General features: G+C 36.4%; 1 protein-coding gene across 7 annotated transcripts in view; it reads right to left on the minus strand.

The window, feature by feature from the left end:
- Nucleotides 1-20769, minus strand: part of PIBF1 (progesterone immunomodulatory binding factor 1) — a 120459-nt gene that overhangs the window by 74708 nt on the left and 24982 nt on the right. For all 7 annotated transcript variants that reach the window (XM_061367752.1, XM_061367753.1, XM_061367758.1 and 4 more), the window contains 3 exons: nt 20480-20661; nt 15774-15899; nt 11628-11726 (listed from right to left, as the gene is read on the minus strand). In XM_061367752.1, the coding sequence (XP_061223736.1) occupies nt 11628-11726; nt 15774-15899; nt 20480-20661 (407 nt within the window). The remainder of the gene's footprint in view (nt 1-11627; nt 11727-15773; nt 15900-20479; nt 20662-20769) is intronic.

The following is a 20769-nucleotide window of genomic DNA, read 5'->3' on the forward strand; positions in this document are numbered from 1 at the left end:
CTTCAATGATGCAAGTACCTTTGTCAGAGCAATCCCAGACACAGATACAAGCTGGGCAGAGAAGAGATTTAGAGCAGCCCTGCGGAGAAGGACTTGGGGGTGCTGGTAGATGAGAAAATGAACATGAGCCAGCAGTGTGCATTTGCAGCCCAGAAAGCCAACTGTATCCTGGGCTGCATCAAAAGGACAGTGACCAGCAGGTCGAAGGAGGTGATCCTGCCCCTCTATTCTGCTCTCGTGAGACCTCACAGAATACACATATTCTATGTGTATAGAATACTTTGAAAAAAGACCCGAACTTCGACATAACACAGAAATTAGACCCAGATTTCACAATTTGTGACTGGGAATAGACAAATTCATTATAATATTATAATATTATAATATATTTAGATTTTAGACAAATCTAAAACAAAAAAGCTCAGCCTCCCTCTCTTCTAAAATAAGTCTGAAATGAACATGCAACAGACAAAAAATAAAATATTTCCTCACATGGTTTTATGTCTAAAAAATCTTAGAATTAAGGTATCAGTTGAGGCCTCATTCCACCTATTTCTGGCCATTACACAGGAGCATGGGATTTACATCAGTCAGAGTCACATTGTGTTCATCCTCTACTCTTTAGAGAAACAGTTTGTATTGAGTACACTCAGAGATTCAAGAGTCAGTTAATAAAAAATAATGAAGTGAGAGGCATAGGAAGACAAGTGAAGGACTAGGGTTTCTAATTACTTTAATCTACTTAGAGTACCATTTTTGTGTAAAATGGTACTCTAAGTATCATTAAAAAACCCCTAAAACTTTACCTTCTTCCTGTGGAGTTTTGATTAGGACAAATTCTTCCCCCTTCGACAACCCACAGCGACTTGTAGTGACCCCAGCAATGTATCCAAGGTATATATAGGAAGAGGTAACTTTTTGAAGCGTCTTGATACTTAAGACCTACATATTTCTGGAAAGGGAAAGGTTAAGATCTCAGAGCAATCAGGGTAAACATTAATCAAAATTTCAGAAGGGATGAATCAGTGCACTTTTACATCTGTTTACCCATGGCAATGAACACCTTCCATGAAACAATTAGAATATCCACAAAACCAATTCCAGATGACAAGTTTCACACCACAGCTTAAACTAGATTATATACATAGACATGCGGTAGTATTTATGTTAAAATATCAGCCAAGAGTTGCAGCATTTTGACAATATATCCAGTATTTGAATTTTAGAAGAGACATACAAGTAGGCTTGTAAGTGCAAGTGCATACATTTACATTTTATATGCTTGTTATAAAATCGAACATTTTATGAAAAAATTAAATGACAGACAGGTATAAGCATTTTACATAATGCCCAAGCTTCATCTCAAAGGAACGTAAATTATATTTTAAGTAAGCTTGTTTCTACAACTACACTGGTATTTGATGGAAAAAGTTCACTTTCCTTTAAGAGAAAGTTTCTGATGTTACGCTGTCTATATGCATATTTATTCTGCGGATAAGAAGCTGGCATAAGCTGTTGCACTTGGACCTGTGGCAAATGGGGTACCTGTCAGGGGCATACATACACACAAACCCTACCCTTTCTATGCTGCACAAGAGGAGTTTGCATGGTGATCTATGCAACATCATCCTCAGTAGTCCACGTTAGTTTCCTTTCAAGTACAAACCTCTGCTATTAAACAGGGCTTACAAGAAAGGGTTGGGCATTATATGCTCCTGTGAGCAACATTTCATGAATTCTACCTAATGGTAAAAACTACAGAAGCTCTTTATTACTTGTAGCAAAGCCCCCTGATTTACTCTTTTATATGCACCCTTCCACTCCATTTCTGTTGGGTTTCTTCACTTCCCAAGTTCTGTCCTTACTGCCCCTCACCACACTCCTTGTAACATAGAATTACAAATCCTCTCGGCTAATCATCACTAGCTACCAGCCACAACAGTCCAGCACATCTACTCCTCTGAGGGGAGCACTACAAAGTGCTCCCCTCAGAGGCCTATCAAGAGGAAATGTTCCCGTCTCACTTCATTCTTTGGCGCTAAAGTTCTGTTTGTAAGTAACCTTTTAAAAATTTGTTTAAATATAAAACCAGTTCACACCTGTACACTCATTAACATCTTAACTAACTCAAAGTAGTACCACCCTTTTTGGTGTCCCCACGATTCAAATGCCATGTCACATCTAAGTGCCACCATGGTTATATGATGTTTGGTAAAACTGCTGCTAACCTGTCACATTACCAGCCCACAGCTCTCCAGGATCAAGGTATTCCTTGGCAAGCTCCTGAACTCTGGTTAGCTATACATTGAACATTAATTGCACATTTATTTTGCAGGTTTCACAGAATAGCCTTACAGAGTTACCCAGATAGTCATATCATAGACACAATTATGCCTTTAGATTGTTAAGCTAGAAACACAAACAGCTGTAAAAATTATCTAAATAGCTTTGCACTAAGTAAACTAAAGAACATGGCCTTTCCACTATCCAATATGTGATGCAATACTTCAGGGCTGAAGACATGTAGTTTCCAAAAAAATTTACTGGTCTTCCTGAATGCAAATAACTCTGAGCCAACCTTGACAAAGTCTGGGATACATTCTTGAGGAAATCCTATCTAGAAACAAGACCATACAAAAGGGAAGCCAGCTCTCCAACCATGGTTTTTCCACTCTCTCCTCATCAAGAAACTAGTCACCAGACAAGCCAATCTCATGAAGGGGAAAGGAGCAAACAAGCTGCCATGGACTCACATGGTTGTTCCATCAGTTCTGAATGGTGGGTGGTTTCCTCAGCTGGAAGCACTACATGTATGTATCATATGTCTTCTTTTGGGAAGTCCTCAATATGATTAATTAGTCACATTCAATGTTGGATGGACTACTGCCCAAGGCAAAGAACTCCCTGTGGCTTACAGCCTGAAAGTACCTTGGGCTCACCAATATACACTGTTTTGGTAGCATGTTCATAAGCAGAGTATGAAGGTTCTTTGTTTACTCATATTCCTTCATTTATTCATTTACAAATGGACTAGCTACCCTCAATTCCAGAACAATATGCTAACATTTTCCCTATTCATGAAAATTGCTTACATGACATAGGTATCACCACCATGCAAGTGAGGACCAAGCTGACAGCAGCAGAGTTAGGATTCCAGTTATAATTAACATTTTCTCAGCACTTCGAATTTGGTTCTGCAAAAGACAAGCTCTGACCAAAACCCAGCCCAAAGTTCACTCTCATAATGTTAGTCTTGCTGACTAGCATTTCAGAGTTTCCTGTAATTTTACTATGAGATCCATAAGATTCCAGAGCTGTAACTTCCTTCTCAAGCCACAGAAACACCTATTTGGACAGACTGCTCTTCAACAGGTTCATTATCCAGGTACAAGTACAGAATCACACGCTTTCCCAGAGGGTATCAGAATGAAACCACAGACTCTGCAGGTAATTCCAGAAGACAATTACTATTAAAAGAATATGGTCTTATTAGGCTGAAATATAATATTACATATTTAGCCATCATCAGAGTATCAAAATTTTTCTACAGCCATACACAGAATATGTTGAAGAATTTAGCTTTTAAATAGGCACTATAATTCACAGTTTTGTTAGACATGCAACTAACAATCACTGCATGTATTTATGGTCGTGTGGTTATTTGTGACTTGTTTTTCTTCTGTATTCTAAAATCCATGTACTTGGAGTTTTCTATAAACAGGTTATTTTCTGATATGCCATTGAAGTGTTAATGTTTTGGGCTACCAAATGCTGCTAGGGGCTTCATACCCAAATTTAATCCTTCAAGCTAAAATGGCTAGACACATTCCAGAAGATACATTATTTGCACAGACAACCTAATATATAGATATAAATCTTAAAAAGAACCCCAAAACATTAACTTTATCTTCAGATAAGCTCTTTCATTTATATCTTGTCATTACCTCCAGCCTAGACTTTTGAAAGGGACACAAAGCAAACATACAGGTTGAGATGTCTCTTTCATAGCTTCTGTTCTGTTCTACACAGAGCAGCTGTACATAGACTAGTCATAGTGTATCAGATGCAAGGCCTATGTAGATAATCCTGTCTCCAATTATAGCCAAAAGTGTGTGTTTTGAGAGGAGCCAGAAAAACTGCTGCACAGATCGTATTTCTCCCTAATCCTCTGCCACTAGCATTCAACGATTTCTAGCTCAAGAATTTCCTGAATTGGATGTGGTTTCTACTTGTTCAATAATTCTCAAATTAATCTCTGAGCTTTTTCAGTTTCCTTTTGAACCCATGTAAACTTAGCACCTGAAACATCTGGTAATGAGTTCTTCTATTTGCTCATCCTGTCAGTGCTCATCTTTAACGAGAAGCTGGGTGCAGTGAATCACAAAAATGTGTACACACGAGGGATACTAACAAACACCACAAAATCATGGACTGCAGTGGAAGTTTCAACCCTGTAATTCAAGAAATATATGAAGTCTAAGCAGCAGCACCCTTATAACATAGAATGCCTCTTTGAAGGAATTTATAACTCTTCTCTATTTTGTTCTCAAAGATCACGGATATATTTTCAACATTTCCAGGCTGACAAAAGTACTAAGGACTTAAAAGAATTCATAGTTTCTTAGGTAATCAGCGCAATAGCCATCACAGAATTTTAACATTTTGCCTTTACTGACCTTCATGTTTTAAGATTAAGGCATTTTGACTAGTAGGAAATGACCAGGTAAAATCACAATGTCAAGGCTTAAGGAAAATCTTTATGATATCAGGATATGTTCATATTACAACCTTCCCAAAGCATCCTTCAGAGGCTAAGAATATTTTGTGAGAATTATTTCTTAGGAGCTGGGGCAAGAGGAACTAAAATAAAAACATTTCTAAAGCTATAAATGTAATCATTGAACATTCCTTGCACAGTAAGAGAACAAACTTCAAAGCCTGCGTTCCAGATGTAATGAAGCTCAGAAAGGTCAGCCATCAGACTAATTTATCATTCCTATGAGTCTTGACATTGATAATTCTACAACATCAAGACAGTTACTGTTATGAGGCAACTGGTTACAGGGCTTAAAGCATTCACTCTGGAGAAACACTATCTTAGCTATGAATATAAAATTTTGACATCCCTATTAGGCATCTAACAACCAAAGATAGTAAGGCATGTCCTAGCAAGTGCGCAGTCTTCCTAACATTACTATTAATTTATTTGGTCAAATCAGTTAATTAGGTTTTCTCCTTCTGTTTATTAAAATGCAATTTAATCATCTATTAAGATGTAAGTTCCCAATACATATCTCTTTAGAAGGAAAGGGAAAAAGAGTAGAAGCATCCCTAGTCATTTGAGCAGAAATACAGGACGCATAGAATTGTTTTTGTTACAGATTTCCATGCTGCTTCTATAGCTTGGAAGCAAACTAGACCCAGTCTCCTGGAAAACAGACTTTTTCTCTGCTTCTCCATCATACTGTCACTCCTGGTCTTTTACACTGCTGCTTCTGCACTGCTGAAAGACATTCTTTTGGAAGTTCAGAATGAATTTCCATCACATTCACAGCATTTCAGTGGGTTCTAGTATAAGGTTACAGCAGCTCTGGCAAAGAAGTATTTTGGACAGAAGTTTTCAGCATGGATTTTTTTAATTCATTATTCAAATCCTATTTTTACACAAATACTTTTAGGAGATAATAGACATTTGTTTAAGTATTAGCAATTAGCCCAACACAAAAATACATTGACTTAATCATTTTAAGATTGGAATCCTGTCATTGCAACATCTGGATAAAAACATGTTAATAGAAGTGGCAATAATTAATGTTTCCATTAACAACAAATGTATAATGTAATAAACGCTAATCTAATAATTGGATTCCTGCACACTCAGCAGAGATTCTAATTGCAAAGTAGAGCAGTTATTTACTCAGTAAATTTCTCCAACTATCTTCTTATCTAAGATAGTCCTCTGGCTTGCCTGTAATTAGTAAGAAGATATAGGGATCTTAATTTCATCCAATTTAAATACCCATTTTATGAGCAGGATTGATCAATTCTCTTCATCCAAAGTTTAAGACAAATGACTAAAATCAAATAATCTCACCTCCAAATAAATTCTAAAAGGCATCACAATCGCAAAGAACAAAACAGGGGAAAAAAAATCAGATTATAAAGACTAATGGAGAGACTAACAGAAATCTCAAAAATGTATACCTGGCTTGCAGCTGACTGGAAATCATTAAGTAAGTAAAAACAAACATACAGACAACTTTTTGCATACATTATTAAAATGTATGAAGCATAGACAATTACTATCAAGAAATGGCAATTACTTTTATTCTATTTTGCTTTTTATTTAAGAAAGGCATTTCTGAATAGAAACACTAAAAAAACTGCTAAAGGCATTTTTAACTTTAGCAGATGATTTGTTACATATCCAATAATTTTAAAAAGGTGAACTATCTACATCGTTTCAGAAAGGTTTAAATAACAATACAAAATCCTTTGAAATCTTTATGAAACCAACCTCAGGCTTTAAACTACTTTTTGTAGCACTCTTTCTGACTTCATTCAGTCCAAATATAAAAATATTGTTTAAAAATGCTCTTCCATCATTTATTTGTAATAAAATAAGCTGTAAAGCTGAAGGAATAATACTGCCATACACAATTTTCTTGAATATTATTCATCTGCTTACTGCATACCTGTTTTCTCTTTGTTTCTCTACACTTCTCATTTTATCATTAGAAATAAAGAACCTGAATGTGCACAAGTCCATGGGACCTGATGAAATCCATCCACGGGTCCTGAAGGAGCTGGCGAATGAAGTTGCTAAGCCACTGTCCATCATACTTGGAAAAGCATGGCAGTCAGGTGAAGTTCCGAACCACTGGAAAAAGGGAAATATAACCCCCATTTTCAAGAAGGGGAAAATGGATGACCCAGGGAATTACAGACCAGTCAGTCTCACCCTTGTGCCTGGCAAAATCTTGGAGCAGATTCTCCTGGAGGGCATGTCAAGGCACATGAAAAACAACAAAGTGCTTGGTGACAGCCAGCATGGCTTCACTAAGGAGAAATCCTGCCTGACCAATTTGGTGGCCTTCTATGACAGGGCTACGGAGCTGATAGATAAGGGTAGAGCAGCTGATGTCATCTGCCTGGACTTGTGCAAAGTGTTCGACACTGTCCCACATGACATCCTTGTCTCTAAATCGGAGAAGCATCAACTTGATAGGTGGACTACTCAGTGGATAAAGAACTGGCCGGATGACCACACACAAAGAGTTGTGGTCAATGGCTCAATGTCCGGCTGTAGACCAGTAACGAGTGGTGTCCCCCAGGGATCAGTGTTGGGACTGGTCTTGTTCAACATCTTCGTGGGTAACATGGACAGCGGGACTGAGTGCGCCCTCAGCAAGTTTGCCAACGACACCAAGCTGTGTGGTTCGGTTGATACGCTGGAGGGAAAGAATGCCATCCAGAGAGAACCTGACACGCTTGTGAGGTGGGCTGATGCCAACCTCGTGAAGTTTAACCATGACAAGTGCAAGGTTCTACAGCTGGGTCGGAGCAATCCCGGGCACAGCTACAAGCTGGGCAGAGAAGAGATTTAGAGCAGCCCTGCGGAGAAGGACTTGGGGGTGCTGGTCATTGAGAAAATGAACATGAGCCAGCAGTGTGCATTTGCAGCCCAGAAAGCCAACCGTATCCTGAGCTGCATCAAAAGGAGAGTGACCAGCAGGTTGAAGGAGGTGATCCTGCCCCTTTATTCTGTTCTCGTGAGACCTCACTTGGAGTACTGTGTACAGTTCTGGTGTCCTCAACATAAAAAGGACATGGATCTGTTGGAGCAAGTCCAGAGGACAGCCACAAGAATGATCAGGGGACTGGAGCACCTTCCATACGAAGATCGGCTGAGAAAGTTGGGGCTGTTCAGCCTGGGGAAGAGAAGGCTGCGTGGAGACCTCATAGCAGCCTTCCAGTATCTGAAGGGGGCATATAAGGATGCTGGGGAGGGACTCTTCATTAGGGACTGTAGTGGTAGGACAAGGGGTAATGGGTTAAAACTTAAACAGGGGGAGTTTAGATTGGATATAAGGAGGAAATTCTTTCCTAGTAGGGTGGTGAGGCACTGGAATAGGTTGCCCAAGGAGGTTGTGAATGCTTCATCCCTGGCAGTGTTCAATGCTAGGTTGGACGAGGCCTTGGGTAATATGGTTTAGAGCGAGGTGTCCCTGCCCATGGCAGGGGGGTTGGAACTTGATGATCTTAAGGTCCTTTCCAACCCTAACTATTCTATGATTCTATTGCAAGGACAGGAAAAATCACCTTGAGTATAATATGTGAGCAACAAGCAACTATAACAGAGTACAGTTTGGTTTGGTTTTTTTTTTTTGTTACTAAGAGGATTTTGCAAAATCACACCATGTATGGATATGCTTTGTGTTCTCAGTACTTGTGGAATTTTTCAACCAGTTTACACTGATAGAGCTAGCTATATGATCTTAGGAAAAGAAATTATACTCCTTAAGGTTTGAAGAAGTGAACAAACAAAGACAAGAGATGGCTCTTGGAGGCATCCCTTGAGGTGAAGTGCTTGTATGAACTCATCCCATATTAGACCTTAGAGTCCTCCTTGAACACTGGAAACATTTCAGTTTGATGTTGCACATTAGATGAAACTAGAACAGTTTACCGGTAGGAAAAACAAAAATATGGGAAACCAGGATGCATTTATTCTACTTTTGGTGCTGTTTTGCAAGACGTGAATAACGGATCGACAGTCAATAGCTTGAAAATAACACTCCAGGAATATTCAGAAGGAAGGAAAGTTGGAACATATTTAGTATCTACACTTTACTATGTGTAGGTGATGGAGCTTTTACAGAACTGCTCTTTTCACTCAGCCCCTGGACACTTTCAACTGAGGCAGTATATATTTAAAATTATAAAAAAGTCTTAGTCACATTACCAGAAGTTTAAAACAAGGTGAAGATGCTTCCACTTGGTCATCAGTCTTCAGAACATGCATGACACTGACCTCAGTTTAATCCAAAATACCAAGTCATTTAAGTTTTTTTCATTGTCACAGACAAACAAAACATGGGTTCTCACATGGAATACAGAGCTGCAACAAAACTTACATCCTGACTATAGTGGCCTACTCTGAGGCTGAAACAGCAGATTCTCTCTCAATATACCTTTCATGGATATTATCACTTAAATATTTTGTTGGCATATGTAAACAGCTGTTTATAAAAAGCTATCACAAACATCAGTAAGAAAAATGAAAATAACTGTGCTTGACTAGAAAATTGGGTATTAGTTACACTTCTGATCACAAGATTTGCCAAGGGCTTTATTTAACCACCATTCAGGCCAGTCAACATTCCACATACTTCTGAAGCTTTAAAACATGTTTGTTTATACAGATTATGATACCACTGGTAACCATGATGAGTCACCTTGTTTTCACTAAAATAGAATGAGCTGTTAGAATCGCTTAAATACAGAATTGAACAACACAGGTATTCCTTTTTTATCTCAGGAATTTCTGGTGATAATTAGAAAACGTCTTTGTTACAGAACTATCACATGTCAATCCACAGTAAATTCAGAATTTGGGGTCTTTTGAGGCATTTATTCCATTTCATCATGCCAGTGTGTTACTTTGCGGGTCGTTTAGGTAGATGAATTAGAATGTGGAAAAAAATCATGGTCTTAAAACCTGCACTGTGGTTAGAAGAGTTTCAAAGAGAGACACCTTTATCTTAAAGAAGTATGGGGTTTTCTACTTTCCCAAGCAGAAGTGTTTTTCTCTAAAAAGCATAATGTTCTGATGAATGACCTACTACTTTGAAGTGAAAAACAAAAACAAAAAAAAATAGTATAAATCAACTTTTTAATTTATTTAGATCAAGGAAGGGAGAGTTTACTTAATTGGAGAGATTATTACTAGAAAAAGCCACTGGAGGATAGAAGCATAAGTGTGTCAAACAAGATGACAACAAATGGTATATTACTATCATTCTTCTTTTCCCCCCCTTTTTTTTCCATTTGAAAATCTTATGTTTCTGATTGTAGGGCAACTTCTCAAAAAAAACAACAGCAGCAATATGAAAAAAAAAAGAAGACACGTTATATGACTGGGAATACAGCAGAACAGAGAAGTATTTTCTCCATGGTTCTAAAGTTTAAAAATAAATATGGTAATAATTATAAAGTTGATATTTCCATTAAAAACAATCAAGTTTCATCCTCAAATTATCATACACCAGACCTATTTTCCAGCAGAGCTTCCTGTTAGCTAGGAACTCCCCACATGTCACAGTCTTATCACAATAAAAGGTGGCAGTCTCATCAGAAAGAAACATGGTTGGCTCACATCAGCATTTTATTTTGACTCAGGAAATCAGTTTTGAACTAAGTTTCCTGGTTGTCCTCAGTTACCCAGCTTTGATTTCCACATTTTGATTTGCACTGGGGAGCCATCATCTCAGAGTTTGCTAACTGAATTCCTTTTTATGAATCCAAGAACACCTACAATGTACTCTACCCACTAAAAAGCATTCGGTACCCTTGGGCCCATCCAGCCCAAACTAGATTAATTTGAAGTCAACCCCCTGAAACCGAGTAGATATCAAGTTCTCTGACCTAACTTGTTCATTCTAGAACTACCCCTATTGCTTCACACCACAAAAAATAATGACTTTTTTTCAGCCCTTAGGCAATGCTGTTTCTTCAGTAATATCACCACTGCAATTCAGGAGTTATATATAAAAATGAAAAGCTTTAATTAATTTGTGCCTATGCTTAATTTAGCAACATTTTAATAGATTACTGCTTGGAATTAAAAATAATTCCAAGTAAGAAAAAGTTCACATCTAGTAGCTTCTTTGAGGAAGCACAGTTAATGAACTGATCTTTTCATCTTAGAAAACAGCATTAAACAACAAATTGAGTCCAAAATTAATGACACACAACAAACTTACTTTGAATAGCTTTATTATTGTCAAAAGCTTCAAATGACCTCATAATTTACCTTAACTAATATTCTAAATTTACAAAAAGATGCTGCAGAACAGGATAGCAAGACTGATTGTAAACATGCAGAAAAATCACTTTCCTTCTCCATATGAACAGAATTGTATGTTTGTATAGACACTATCTTTGATACATGGAATATGAAAGGCTGAGAAGAGACAGCAGTAAGAAAAGAAGCATGTAGCAAGTATAAGTGTTCATGACTGCTGCTCTCTATCCACACTTTACAAAAACTATTTATTGAAGTCCTCATCTAAGATAATTTTCTATTTTCAACTAGAAAAAACCCAACAGGTTCAGAGTTTGACCACTGCTACTGTACAGCATGAAATCCACATTCCTGCTATAAGATGCATAATTACTGTCTGCTTGTCTTTACAGGACTGTAGGAGACTCAAACTTCCATATTGTTACTGTACTGGTAAAAGAAAAAAAATTGTACTGCTAAAATTAAATCTGTAACTTCATTTAAACAAAATATTTGTAATTCCATTTCTTTTTTTATACACAGAAAGTCAAAGCAGTCATTCCTCATAAAGCTCCTGAGATAGAAATATCATTACACCTTTATATTTTTTAATGATACTTACTGTTCTAAGAGTTGATCATGTTTTCTTAAAGCATCCTTTTCAGCAATAACTGCTCTTTCTTTTTCAGCAACAGCATTATCTCTTGCTTCTCTCAAATTTCTGAAGGAAACAAAGTTACTCTGTCAAGAATCTGTTAGGAAATAGACTGTTTTGCTGCATGAATTATACTGACTGATCTGAACTTCAGTACTACCTTCTTCAGTTCTCACAGAATAATATAGGAGTCTATCTAGATGTCTGTTCATTATACAGGCTTTACTTTAATTATTTTCATATATACCAGCAAAGTCTCCAGTTCTGAAATTCTAAAAACAAACCACCTATGCACATGTACAAACATATTAATAAGTTTAGACTATTAAAACTACAAATTACTTTTTATAGGCATCAACTAAAAGCCAACAAGTTTGATACTTTATACTTCACTAATAAATAAGGGAATGCTTTCCCCCTAGCTGAGATAGTTCACAACTTTAATGACAGAGCAGGAAAAGATTAGCTAGGCATAGAAATCCTACTTCCACATACAACTAATTGGCTAATTAGTTGTAGATATATAGGTTATTGCATGTCATTGCTGTCTCCTGGTTTCTACTGCTAGCATTGTTTTTGATCTGCACAGAACTGTAAAACAACACAAGCATTTTATTGCAATCAATCTATACTTTTCCATTTTTTTAACCAAGAATGAGACAGGACTTTCAAACTCACTATTATTTCACTGACACAAATGAGAATAATACATACAGTACTTGTGTTAAAAAATTATACAGGTATTAATAGCCTGTTAAGCTGTTGCCTGCATGTAGCATAACATTGTAATAAACTGTACTAAGGGGAACTACTGCTTAGATAGTGCCTATAAACTGTACCTCCATTATTTAGTGCAACACGTAACAGCCAATTTGCAGAGATTGTTGAAGGGCTGTTGAGGACCTACCTTATAAACATTTTTGAGGGTACTCCCAGTTTGCTCCTGTTACTTGAACACTCACTAGTATTTGGAACGTATGAAATGATCTTAAAGGTTTCTTTCAATTTAATTTCACCTAAGAGGAATCCTGTTCATATGCTACAAATGTGAGCAGAATACCACAAATCCAAGCACAAACTGCGAGGGCAAGTAAAAAGATTGCAAGCATCAATGACTAGGGAATTTCCCTTGTCATTGCAAGCAGCAACAACTAAGATGATAAGCAGCAAAGACTAGGGGGGGTTTCATTTCAAAACCACACTCTTCATCTAAACTGTTAATGTAGATGCAACCAAGCTCTTCCTACTGAAGCTATTTGTTCCCCTCTCCCCCCCAGAAACTTTCTGAATTAAAGCAGAGTGGAATTCTAGTCTCAAGCAAATTTTGAAAACATAAAAGTTAAAGATAGAGAGCTAAATGGAAAATTACTAATCCATGTAAATGTTATCCTAGGTTGTTTTAGCTGCACTAAAGGTATATAATTCTTGGATAAAAGACTATGTTCTAGATGAAGGTAACGTTATCACTGGTATATTTCTCAACTCAAGTAATTAATATGAATAATTACTTATGAAGAACCAACATCAAAATTATGTGACAGTTAAGTGGCTATGAGAGAAAGAAAACAAAATTTTCTTTAAAAAATGAATTGCTGGGCCAGAGAATTTACTGATGAAATTCAGGGACTGATCATCAGAGCAAATCCTTTAGAACAGACTCATACCAAATATAAGAACATTGTAATTATTTTTGTTGACAGCATTAAGATCAAGCATATTATGACTTGGAGAAGAGTACAATACTGTATCCTTCCGGGGAAGCAGAAGCACAAGGGCATCTATATTAGCTTTTGAAATAAATCTCTTTAAATAAACTGCCATTTATTGCAGTTCACACCCGTAAAGTATTTCAGAGTGCACAAACTGTATTCCAGTCAGCTTGAACAAGTCAGAAAATGTGCTCAGGGACAGCATCTAACATGCTCAAAACTACTAAATTGTGTTTGATCTGTACGAAAAGACTGCAGCTAATCCAAAGTCAAACCTCATGGAGGCATTCATGTGCCCTTTCAATCTGCTCATACTTGCTAATGCAAACATAGCCAATGCTTACTACAACCAAGCAAGTGAAACTGATCCTAAATAAATTAAGAACGAAAGCATCACCTTATTATAGATTTGTCATCCCCCTCCCATCTTAGCTTCTTGAACTGAATCATCCAAGTGTAAAGTAAGTGCCAGTAAATTCAAGGGAAACATCTAGCTCATCAGCCTTTGCAAAGCGTTAAGGAGCAAGAGCAACTAGTATTAGATTAGCTTAGCTGTACACATTCCACACTTCAAGCCTGAAGAAGAAACCAGCATCTTAGTTTTATTTTCAGTCAAAATCAGCATCTTATCACATCACACATTCACGGCAAAGTGATTTGCTCACAATTTCAGGTTGCATTTGTCTCACCATTAAGGGGCATGTCAGATTGGGAAGCACTGTCTCATGGGGGATTTTTTTAGTATTTTGTAGAAAAAGCATATGCTAAAAATTATTTTTTTTGCAAAATATTAAATCAAAACTAAGGAATTTACATTTCAGAAGTAATTATTTCAAAATGAGGAACAAAACTTCTGTAAATTGGTTCCAGATACAAATGAAATATCTTTCAGTAATTTTCTCAGTGATATACAGACCCTTTGTCAAATTTCCATGAACAGTGAAGGTTTAAATTCATACTTTGCAATTCAAAATAGATTTGCGTATAGGAAGTGGTGTGGATTTATGTGTATATGCGTAATACATATATTTTAATCACACTTGCAAAACTACATGATGATGTAATTTCTTTTAATTAGAACCTTTCAGTTGACTGGAAGACAGACAGCAGGAGTCACGTTCTTTTTTCACTCTTCCGAGCAGTAACAAAACTACCTATTAGAGGAACAGATGCTGATGCCACAAATATCTTTTTACTACAGTCATTTCCTTCTCCACATAAGACACTTTGAGGACATCTGCGATGAAGTTATAATGAATTATTAAACGCTCCTTCCATTTTAAAGGAATAAAAGGGGCAAAAAGCAAGCTTAAAAAGAAATGCAGTACTAAAAGCCCAAATCCTTAGATCCTTAAAGGCTTATATATGTGCCAAACTCTGCATGTAATTCTATGTAATTCAACAAGACAACACACATACAAAATTCAATACGCGGGTCTCTGCAGGACTAGGATCTTCTTCAAAAGAGATTTTATAATAATTTCTAGGAAATCAATGCTTTCTTGAATCATAAAACTGTAAATCTCAGATAATTTGTTTTATAAAGACATAAATCTTATTAGTTTCCATTATTTTTTCTACTTTACTTTCTTCATCAGCACCTTCTCCTCCGGTTTTCTGGCTCAGTTTCAAGATTGCCCATACAGCGTGACAGGTAAATCAACATATTTTGTGTTCATTAACTAAAATTGTACATCTGAACAAACTTCAAACCACTCTTGTTTATCTAGAACATGAATTTTAATAATCATAGAATCACAGAATGGCTTGTGTTGGAAAGTTATCTAGTACACTCCCCTTGCAATAAGCAGGGACATCTTCAAGTAGACCAGGTTGCCCAGAACCACACCCAGCCTGGCCTTGAATGTCTCCAGGGATGGTGCACCCTTCACCCCTCTGGGCAACCTGTGCCAGGATTTCACCAAACTCCATTGTAAAAAATTTCTTTCTCACATCCAGCCTGAATCTTGCCTCTTTCACTTTAAAGCCATCACCTCTTGTCCTGTCACAACAGACCCTGATTAAGAGTCTCTCCCCATATTTCTTATAGGCATATTTTAAGAACCGAAAGGCTGCAGTAGGATCTCCCTGGAGCCTTCCCTTCTCCAGGATGAACAACCCCAACTCTCTCAGCATTTCCTCACAGGAGAGATGCTCCATCCCTCTGGTAATACTTTTCATTGACAATGTTGAATATCCATAACTTAATAATAAATATATTTAAAAGTGTACAAGCGTAATTTCATTTTAGTTCTTACAAGATTCTCATCAATTTTATAACTGAACTTAAATTCTCACCTTTTGTTTACCTCTCAATGAGCCAGTCAACTAGAATTATACCTATGAAAATAACAGTACTTGGTCATTTTTGCCCTAATTAGGTTATTGCCTCCATGTTACTTACCTGTTTTCACGTTCATACATCTCTTTTGAAGCACTTTTTAGTTGCTCAATTTCTTGATTTGTTTTCAACCTTATTTGTTCCAACTCTTCATGCAGTCTCTTTTCATATTCTGTTTTATAGTGGTCTCTGTAAATAAACAAATACCCAACACGCAAATTGGAAATTAACTGCAATCACCAAAATATCAAAGCTTCAGATAACAGCTGTACAAGTAGAGCAAAGCACTTCTTGATTTTACTTTTTATTTTCATTTTTACTAATTCTCCTCACAAACTGCTTGAAATACATGTTAGCCTATGTTGTTATGCAAACCGAGCAGAAATCCATCAGGAATAAACAATATTTAACTGGGAAGAAATAAAAGCCTTTTGCATACTGTTCAAATTTGTTATAAGTAATTTGACATTGATTAATCATGCAACATTATGCTTAAGATTATTCCAGCAATTCTTTGTCAGCCTCTACATGAGTGTTTGTATTAACTAACCACTTAAACCCCCCAAATTAATTCCTTGCTTTCTGAAGTTTTCTGCCGTCTTCATCACTGGGTAAGCATTAACTAACTTGTTAATTTACAATACTGCCATGCTACTCTAGGACTTTGTAGTGTACTAGCTGCACCTTATTAGGGAAAATACATCATAAGAAGCTTTGCAGATTACATACTGTGGAGATTCATGAATTAAAAAAAAAACAAAACAAAACAAGATTTGGAAATTTATCCTTCAAAATGACATAAAAGCTTAAATACGTATTTTAATTAATTTATAAACAGCAGATATGAGAAGATTCCAGGATAAAAGAATTTCCTTTCAGAATAATACTGACATCTTTTTGTAACTTTGGTAGCCCATGGCAGACTGTAGGGAACCCCTTAATGAATTTCTTCTACAAAATTACAAGAAACCCAAGCTTAAATTGTAAGTACTCAACAGCTAAGGAATGTTAAAATTTTATAGTTAATGTTCATGGATAATCAAACAGCAATGAAGCAACTGGTAGAAATTACAGGTTTGGAAATAAAAGCATTTTCATGAAGAAATGTGCATTTACAACTGTAAAATGCTTTAGATTTCTTCTGATTTCCAACTGTGTGATAGCCCATAAGTTTTTTTATAAATCAGTACTTGAGCTGGCCAAAAACTACTGCAAGTGAAATAAAATGCCCAAAATATTTAAATATCAGAAGGCTTCCTGTCCAGGTTTTCCTGTTTTCTTTGTATTGAGACACTGAATTTCAGTTGACCCTTTACATTTATCTCCTCTCCTTCCTCACCTATGCCACACTACAGTAAAATATTTCATTAATATCTCTGATGCAATTAAGAAGCTTACAATTAAAAAAAAATAAATCAACAAAACAAACTCCCCCAAACCACTGTACCAGAATGTAAGGTCCCCATCAGAAACTGTTCCTTTTCTTTCTGTATTATTTATATGGCTAAACATGTAGGGAAAAAGAAAAAAGACTGTGGAAGATCAGGACCATTGGATACAATTCTTACATGCAGAACCAATGAGCATTACCATTTTCTTCACTTTCTTACACAATTTGCTTTTGCCATGACTCCTTGCCAAAAAAAAATATTCTCTTCATTGCAGAAATTCCCCCTTCCCTCCCATGGCAAGGCTGACAAGAGTCAGGAAGGTTCAGTGAAAACATTCAAAGAATCTGGAAAAGTCTTAAACACCCCCAGTGATGTCACTAGGACACTTATCTTTATGATGACTAAAATAAACAAATGGTATAGTAAAGGGCATATTCCGAGTATAGAGCTTAACTGCCCTGCCAGTGCCTTTTAACAAACACCGAGTTGCTGCTGGAGCAAAGCCCCAACAATTGCAATTTTTATTCCTGACTTGCTGTTACAGTCTTTTGCTTGAGCAGTAATTAAAAATGGTTTTGCCTTATCAAGTTGTTTCTTCGTCTTCAAGCTGCAGGCTTTAATGAGCTTCTTTCGGGGCCTAATATACATAAGGCTTTACACTGTGAATAAACTAAATGTGATCTGAGCATCTCAACACAACTATGGATTGTGTTTTAAGATTAAACATACAAAGGGAGATCTTCTTTGTTGGTCTGTGCTTACACATAGATTCCCAAGAACAGTAGCTGTGAGCTGCTGCCATTCATCTTGCTACAATCTCAAACTATTCTAAGTGTGTCTCTCTTAAATTTCAGCAAGTTGATCCCTCAAGTCCTAAATTCCTAAATTCTGTAATTTTCTAACTACAGTACCCCAATGCCAGCAGTTCTGACAGAGACCAGAAGGTGAATTATTCTTTAAACCTAAAAATAGGTACTTGAGTTTGTTTTCATAATCTTTATTCCTGAACTACAGCATCGAAGAGATCCAGATGTGAAGTGAGCACTAAAAAAGTCTCAAATTCTTCAAACAGTAGCAAATAGAAGCTTATTACCCCAAACTGATTGTCATTTCCATATAGAGCTGAGTACTGTAGAATGTTCATCAGTTTTTAGTTTTCTCCTGCTCTGCTTTTCTACCTCTTTAATTTACCTAACAAATAAATAGGATTCTGTAGAACTCTCTATAAGAAAACTAATTCTGCAGATATTTCACCTGAGAGACGTATGGTTTAAATTGCTGAACATACAGAAATGCCCACTATGGGATGTAGCCTCAGAAGATGCACACAAATTGTGTACATGTGTGTGGAAAAATGTAAAGAAAGGACAGCTACTGCAGTATTGCAGATCACATGAAGAATTTAGAGCACTTGACAAAAGAACACTATTACCCACATTTTACAAAAGAAAACTTACATTAACATTTTTACATTTCACATCAGATCTTTACATTATGAAATGACTCATTCAAGGTTTGTCAGCATCAGAATCTCAAATAAAACTTAGGCTGCCAAAGCTGCAGAGCAGTCCTACAAATGCTGCTCAGTGCCCTCCACCATGTTCTCTGTTATGCTGTATTGTCCTTGCAAAAGACAATAATGGTCACTAGAAGACAGCAAACACACCTGCATTATTCATTACAGTTAATATCTGTCCTATGAAAGTTCGCATCATGAAGACAGTCACCAACACCAATGATATCAAGAGAGAGATTTGGTAATAATACAGGATCCCAATGACAGTATCGAGATCTCTAAAGGCAAAGTACAAGTCACAGAATTTCTCTTTAGCTGGCATCAAAATGCAGAGGTCAAGAGACCTCTGATGTTCCAGAGGACAGAGAAGGAGGCTTGCACAGTATTCCAAACAGAGCCAAGCTACATATGTCTCTTTCTAGTTTACTCGTATGGAGACAGCTCTGTAAAAGTGCCTCTACATCATTCTTGCAGGATTAGGATTTCACAGTGGTTTTCCAAAAACAGAAATTTAGCTACAAGAGTCACTGCTTGCAAGCACATTTCTAGAGGAATATGGTTAAGACCTACATGATTTTTATAGACCCCATTTAAAAGCAAGTCTTAAAAATTTATTTAAACTGCAGAAGTTCCAGGTGAACATAGTTCTGAGACATACTCATTTAAAACAAATAAAAAAAGATTAAGTGAAAGGAAAAATAGTATTAAAAGCACTTCTGATAATGGCTGGAACTCCACAGCTGGTAATTTCTGTAGAGTGCTCTTCTATTTCCATTTAGATAACAATTTGTCTTTTAGTTGTATTACTGGAAAGTCACATTAGCACACCTCATCTTAGTTATATAAGAACACAAGATTTATAAATGCTGTTTGCAGTTCCATCTTCCTGATTCAAAGAGAAGGAAGTGGCTGAAGAGAAGCTGAACCTAAGGCTTATTAATTCAATCCACAGGTGTTTTTTTTAAGGACACAACCAACCAAGAAAGGGGTTTATGTTCATTAATGAAGTATGTACAGGCAAATATTTGATGTTATTTTGGGATATATATTGAAATATTTTTGGCATCTAAATGTAGGGAAAGAACATGAACTAGATAGCCTTGAATTGCTAACAAGAAAAACCTAAACGTGGTTTGAAATTGGACAACGTTCTTAGTCATATGATTTAGTTTCAAGCAGTACTGAGAGAAGCAGAAAGTGGGACTCAACGCTCCCTTATGGGTCCCTTTAACTTAAGATATGAAATTTTGTAGTATAACATTACATAGCTAGCAAGATATGTAGCTGAACAGCATAAATCATCCTGTTCAACATCCCATACGCATATATCAATTCAAATAGCATGAGGATTTGACACTATTTACCAGCGTGGCTAACATACAATGATCACTCTATTTCTCAATGCTAGACTTATTCAAACTGTATTCAAACTTGAGATATGAAAGAATGATAGCTCTATCAGCTGATATAAAACATGCTATGTCCTATTCTAAACATCTGTGAAAATTAAAAGTATTTTATTCTGCAATAATCTTGTCTTTCAAATACTGTTTTTAATAAAGGTCATTTCGGGATTAAATTTCTATACACACCTAAGAGAATAGTTGCCATAAGCTTTCAATGCTGGCATCTTCCTATTTTCAATGCTGACATCTGTACTATTATGGTCTTATATGAAAGGTTCAAAATAGTTTCCTGATAGGCATTAAGATCCAACAGAAGTGTTCTGTTTCTAGTTTCATAAATATGGACTAGCTTTCTGTAAGTTAAATCATATTTAGTTAAACAGAATTTGTGCAAGAAACAAGGGAAAACAGTTAAATAACTCGGCTAGTAATAGAAGTGAACACACAGTAACTTACCTGGATGCAACATATTTTTCATACATTTCTTCCCTAGCTTTTTTGGCATCCTCTAGCTGAATCTGAAGTCTTTCAAGGCGATCTTCCTCATGCGCACAGCGAATACTAAGCTCCATGTTTTGGCGGTTAAGATAATCTTTATCTTTTTGCAACAAGTTGAGGGATTGTTGTATGGTTGCCAGCTATAAAAAGCATTAAAAAGTACAGTTTAACATGAACTTCAAGATAAGTATTTCACCTATGTACACATATTTATGATTTCATTTTAACTCTCTTCTGTGAAATTAGCT

The sequence above is a fragment of the Neopsephotus bourkii genome, unplaced genomic scaffold (genome assembly GCF_033783945.1).
Source record: "Neopsephotus bourkii isolate Nb327-2 ecotype Australia unplaced genomic scaffold, CSIRO-AGI_Nbou_v1 NB_1394, whole genome shotgun sequence".
Taxonomy (NCBI): domain Eukaryota; kingdom Metazoa; phylum Chordata; class Aves; order Psittaciformes; family Psittacidae; genus Neopsephotus; species Neopsephotus bourkii.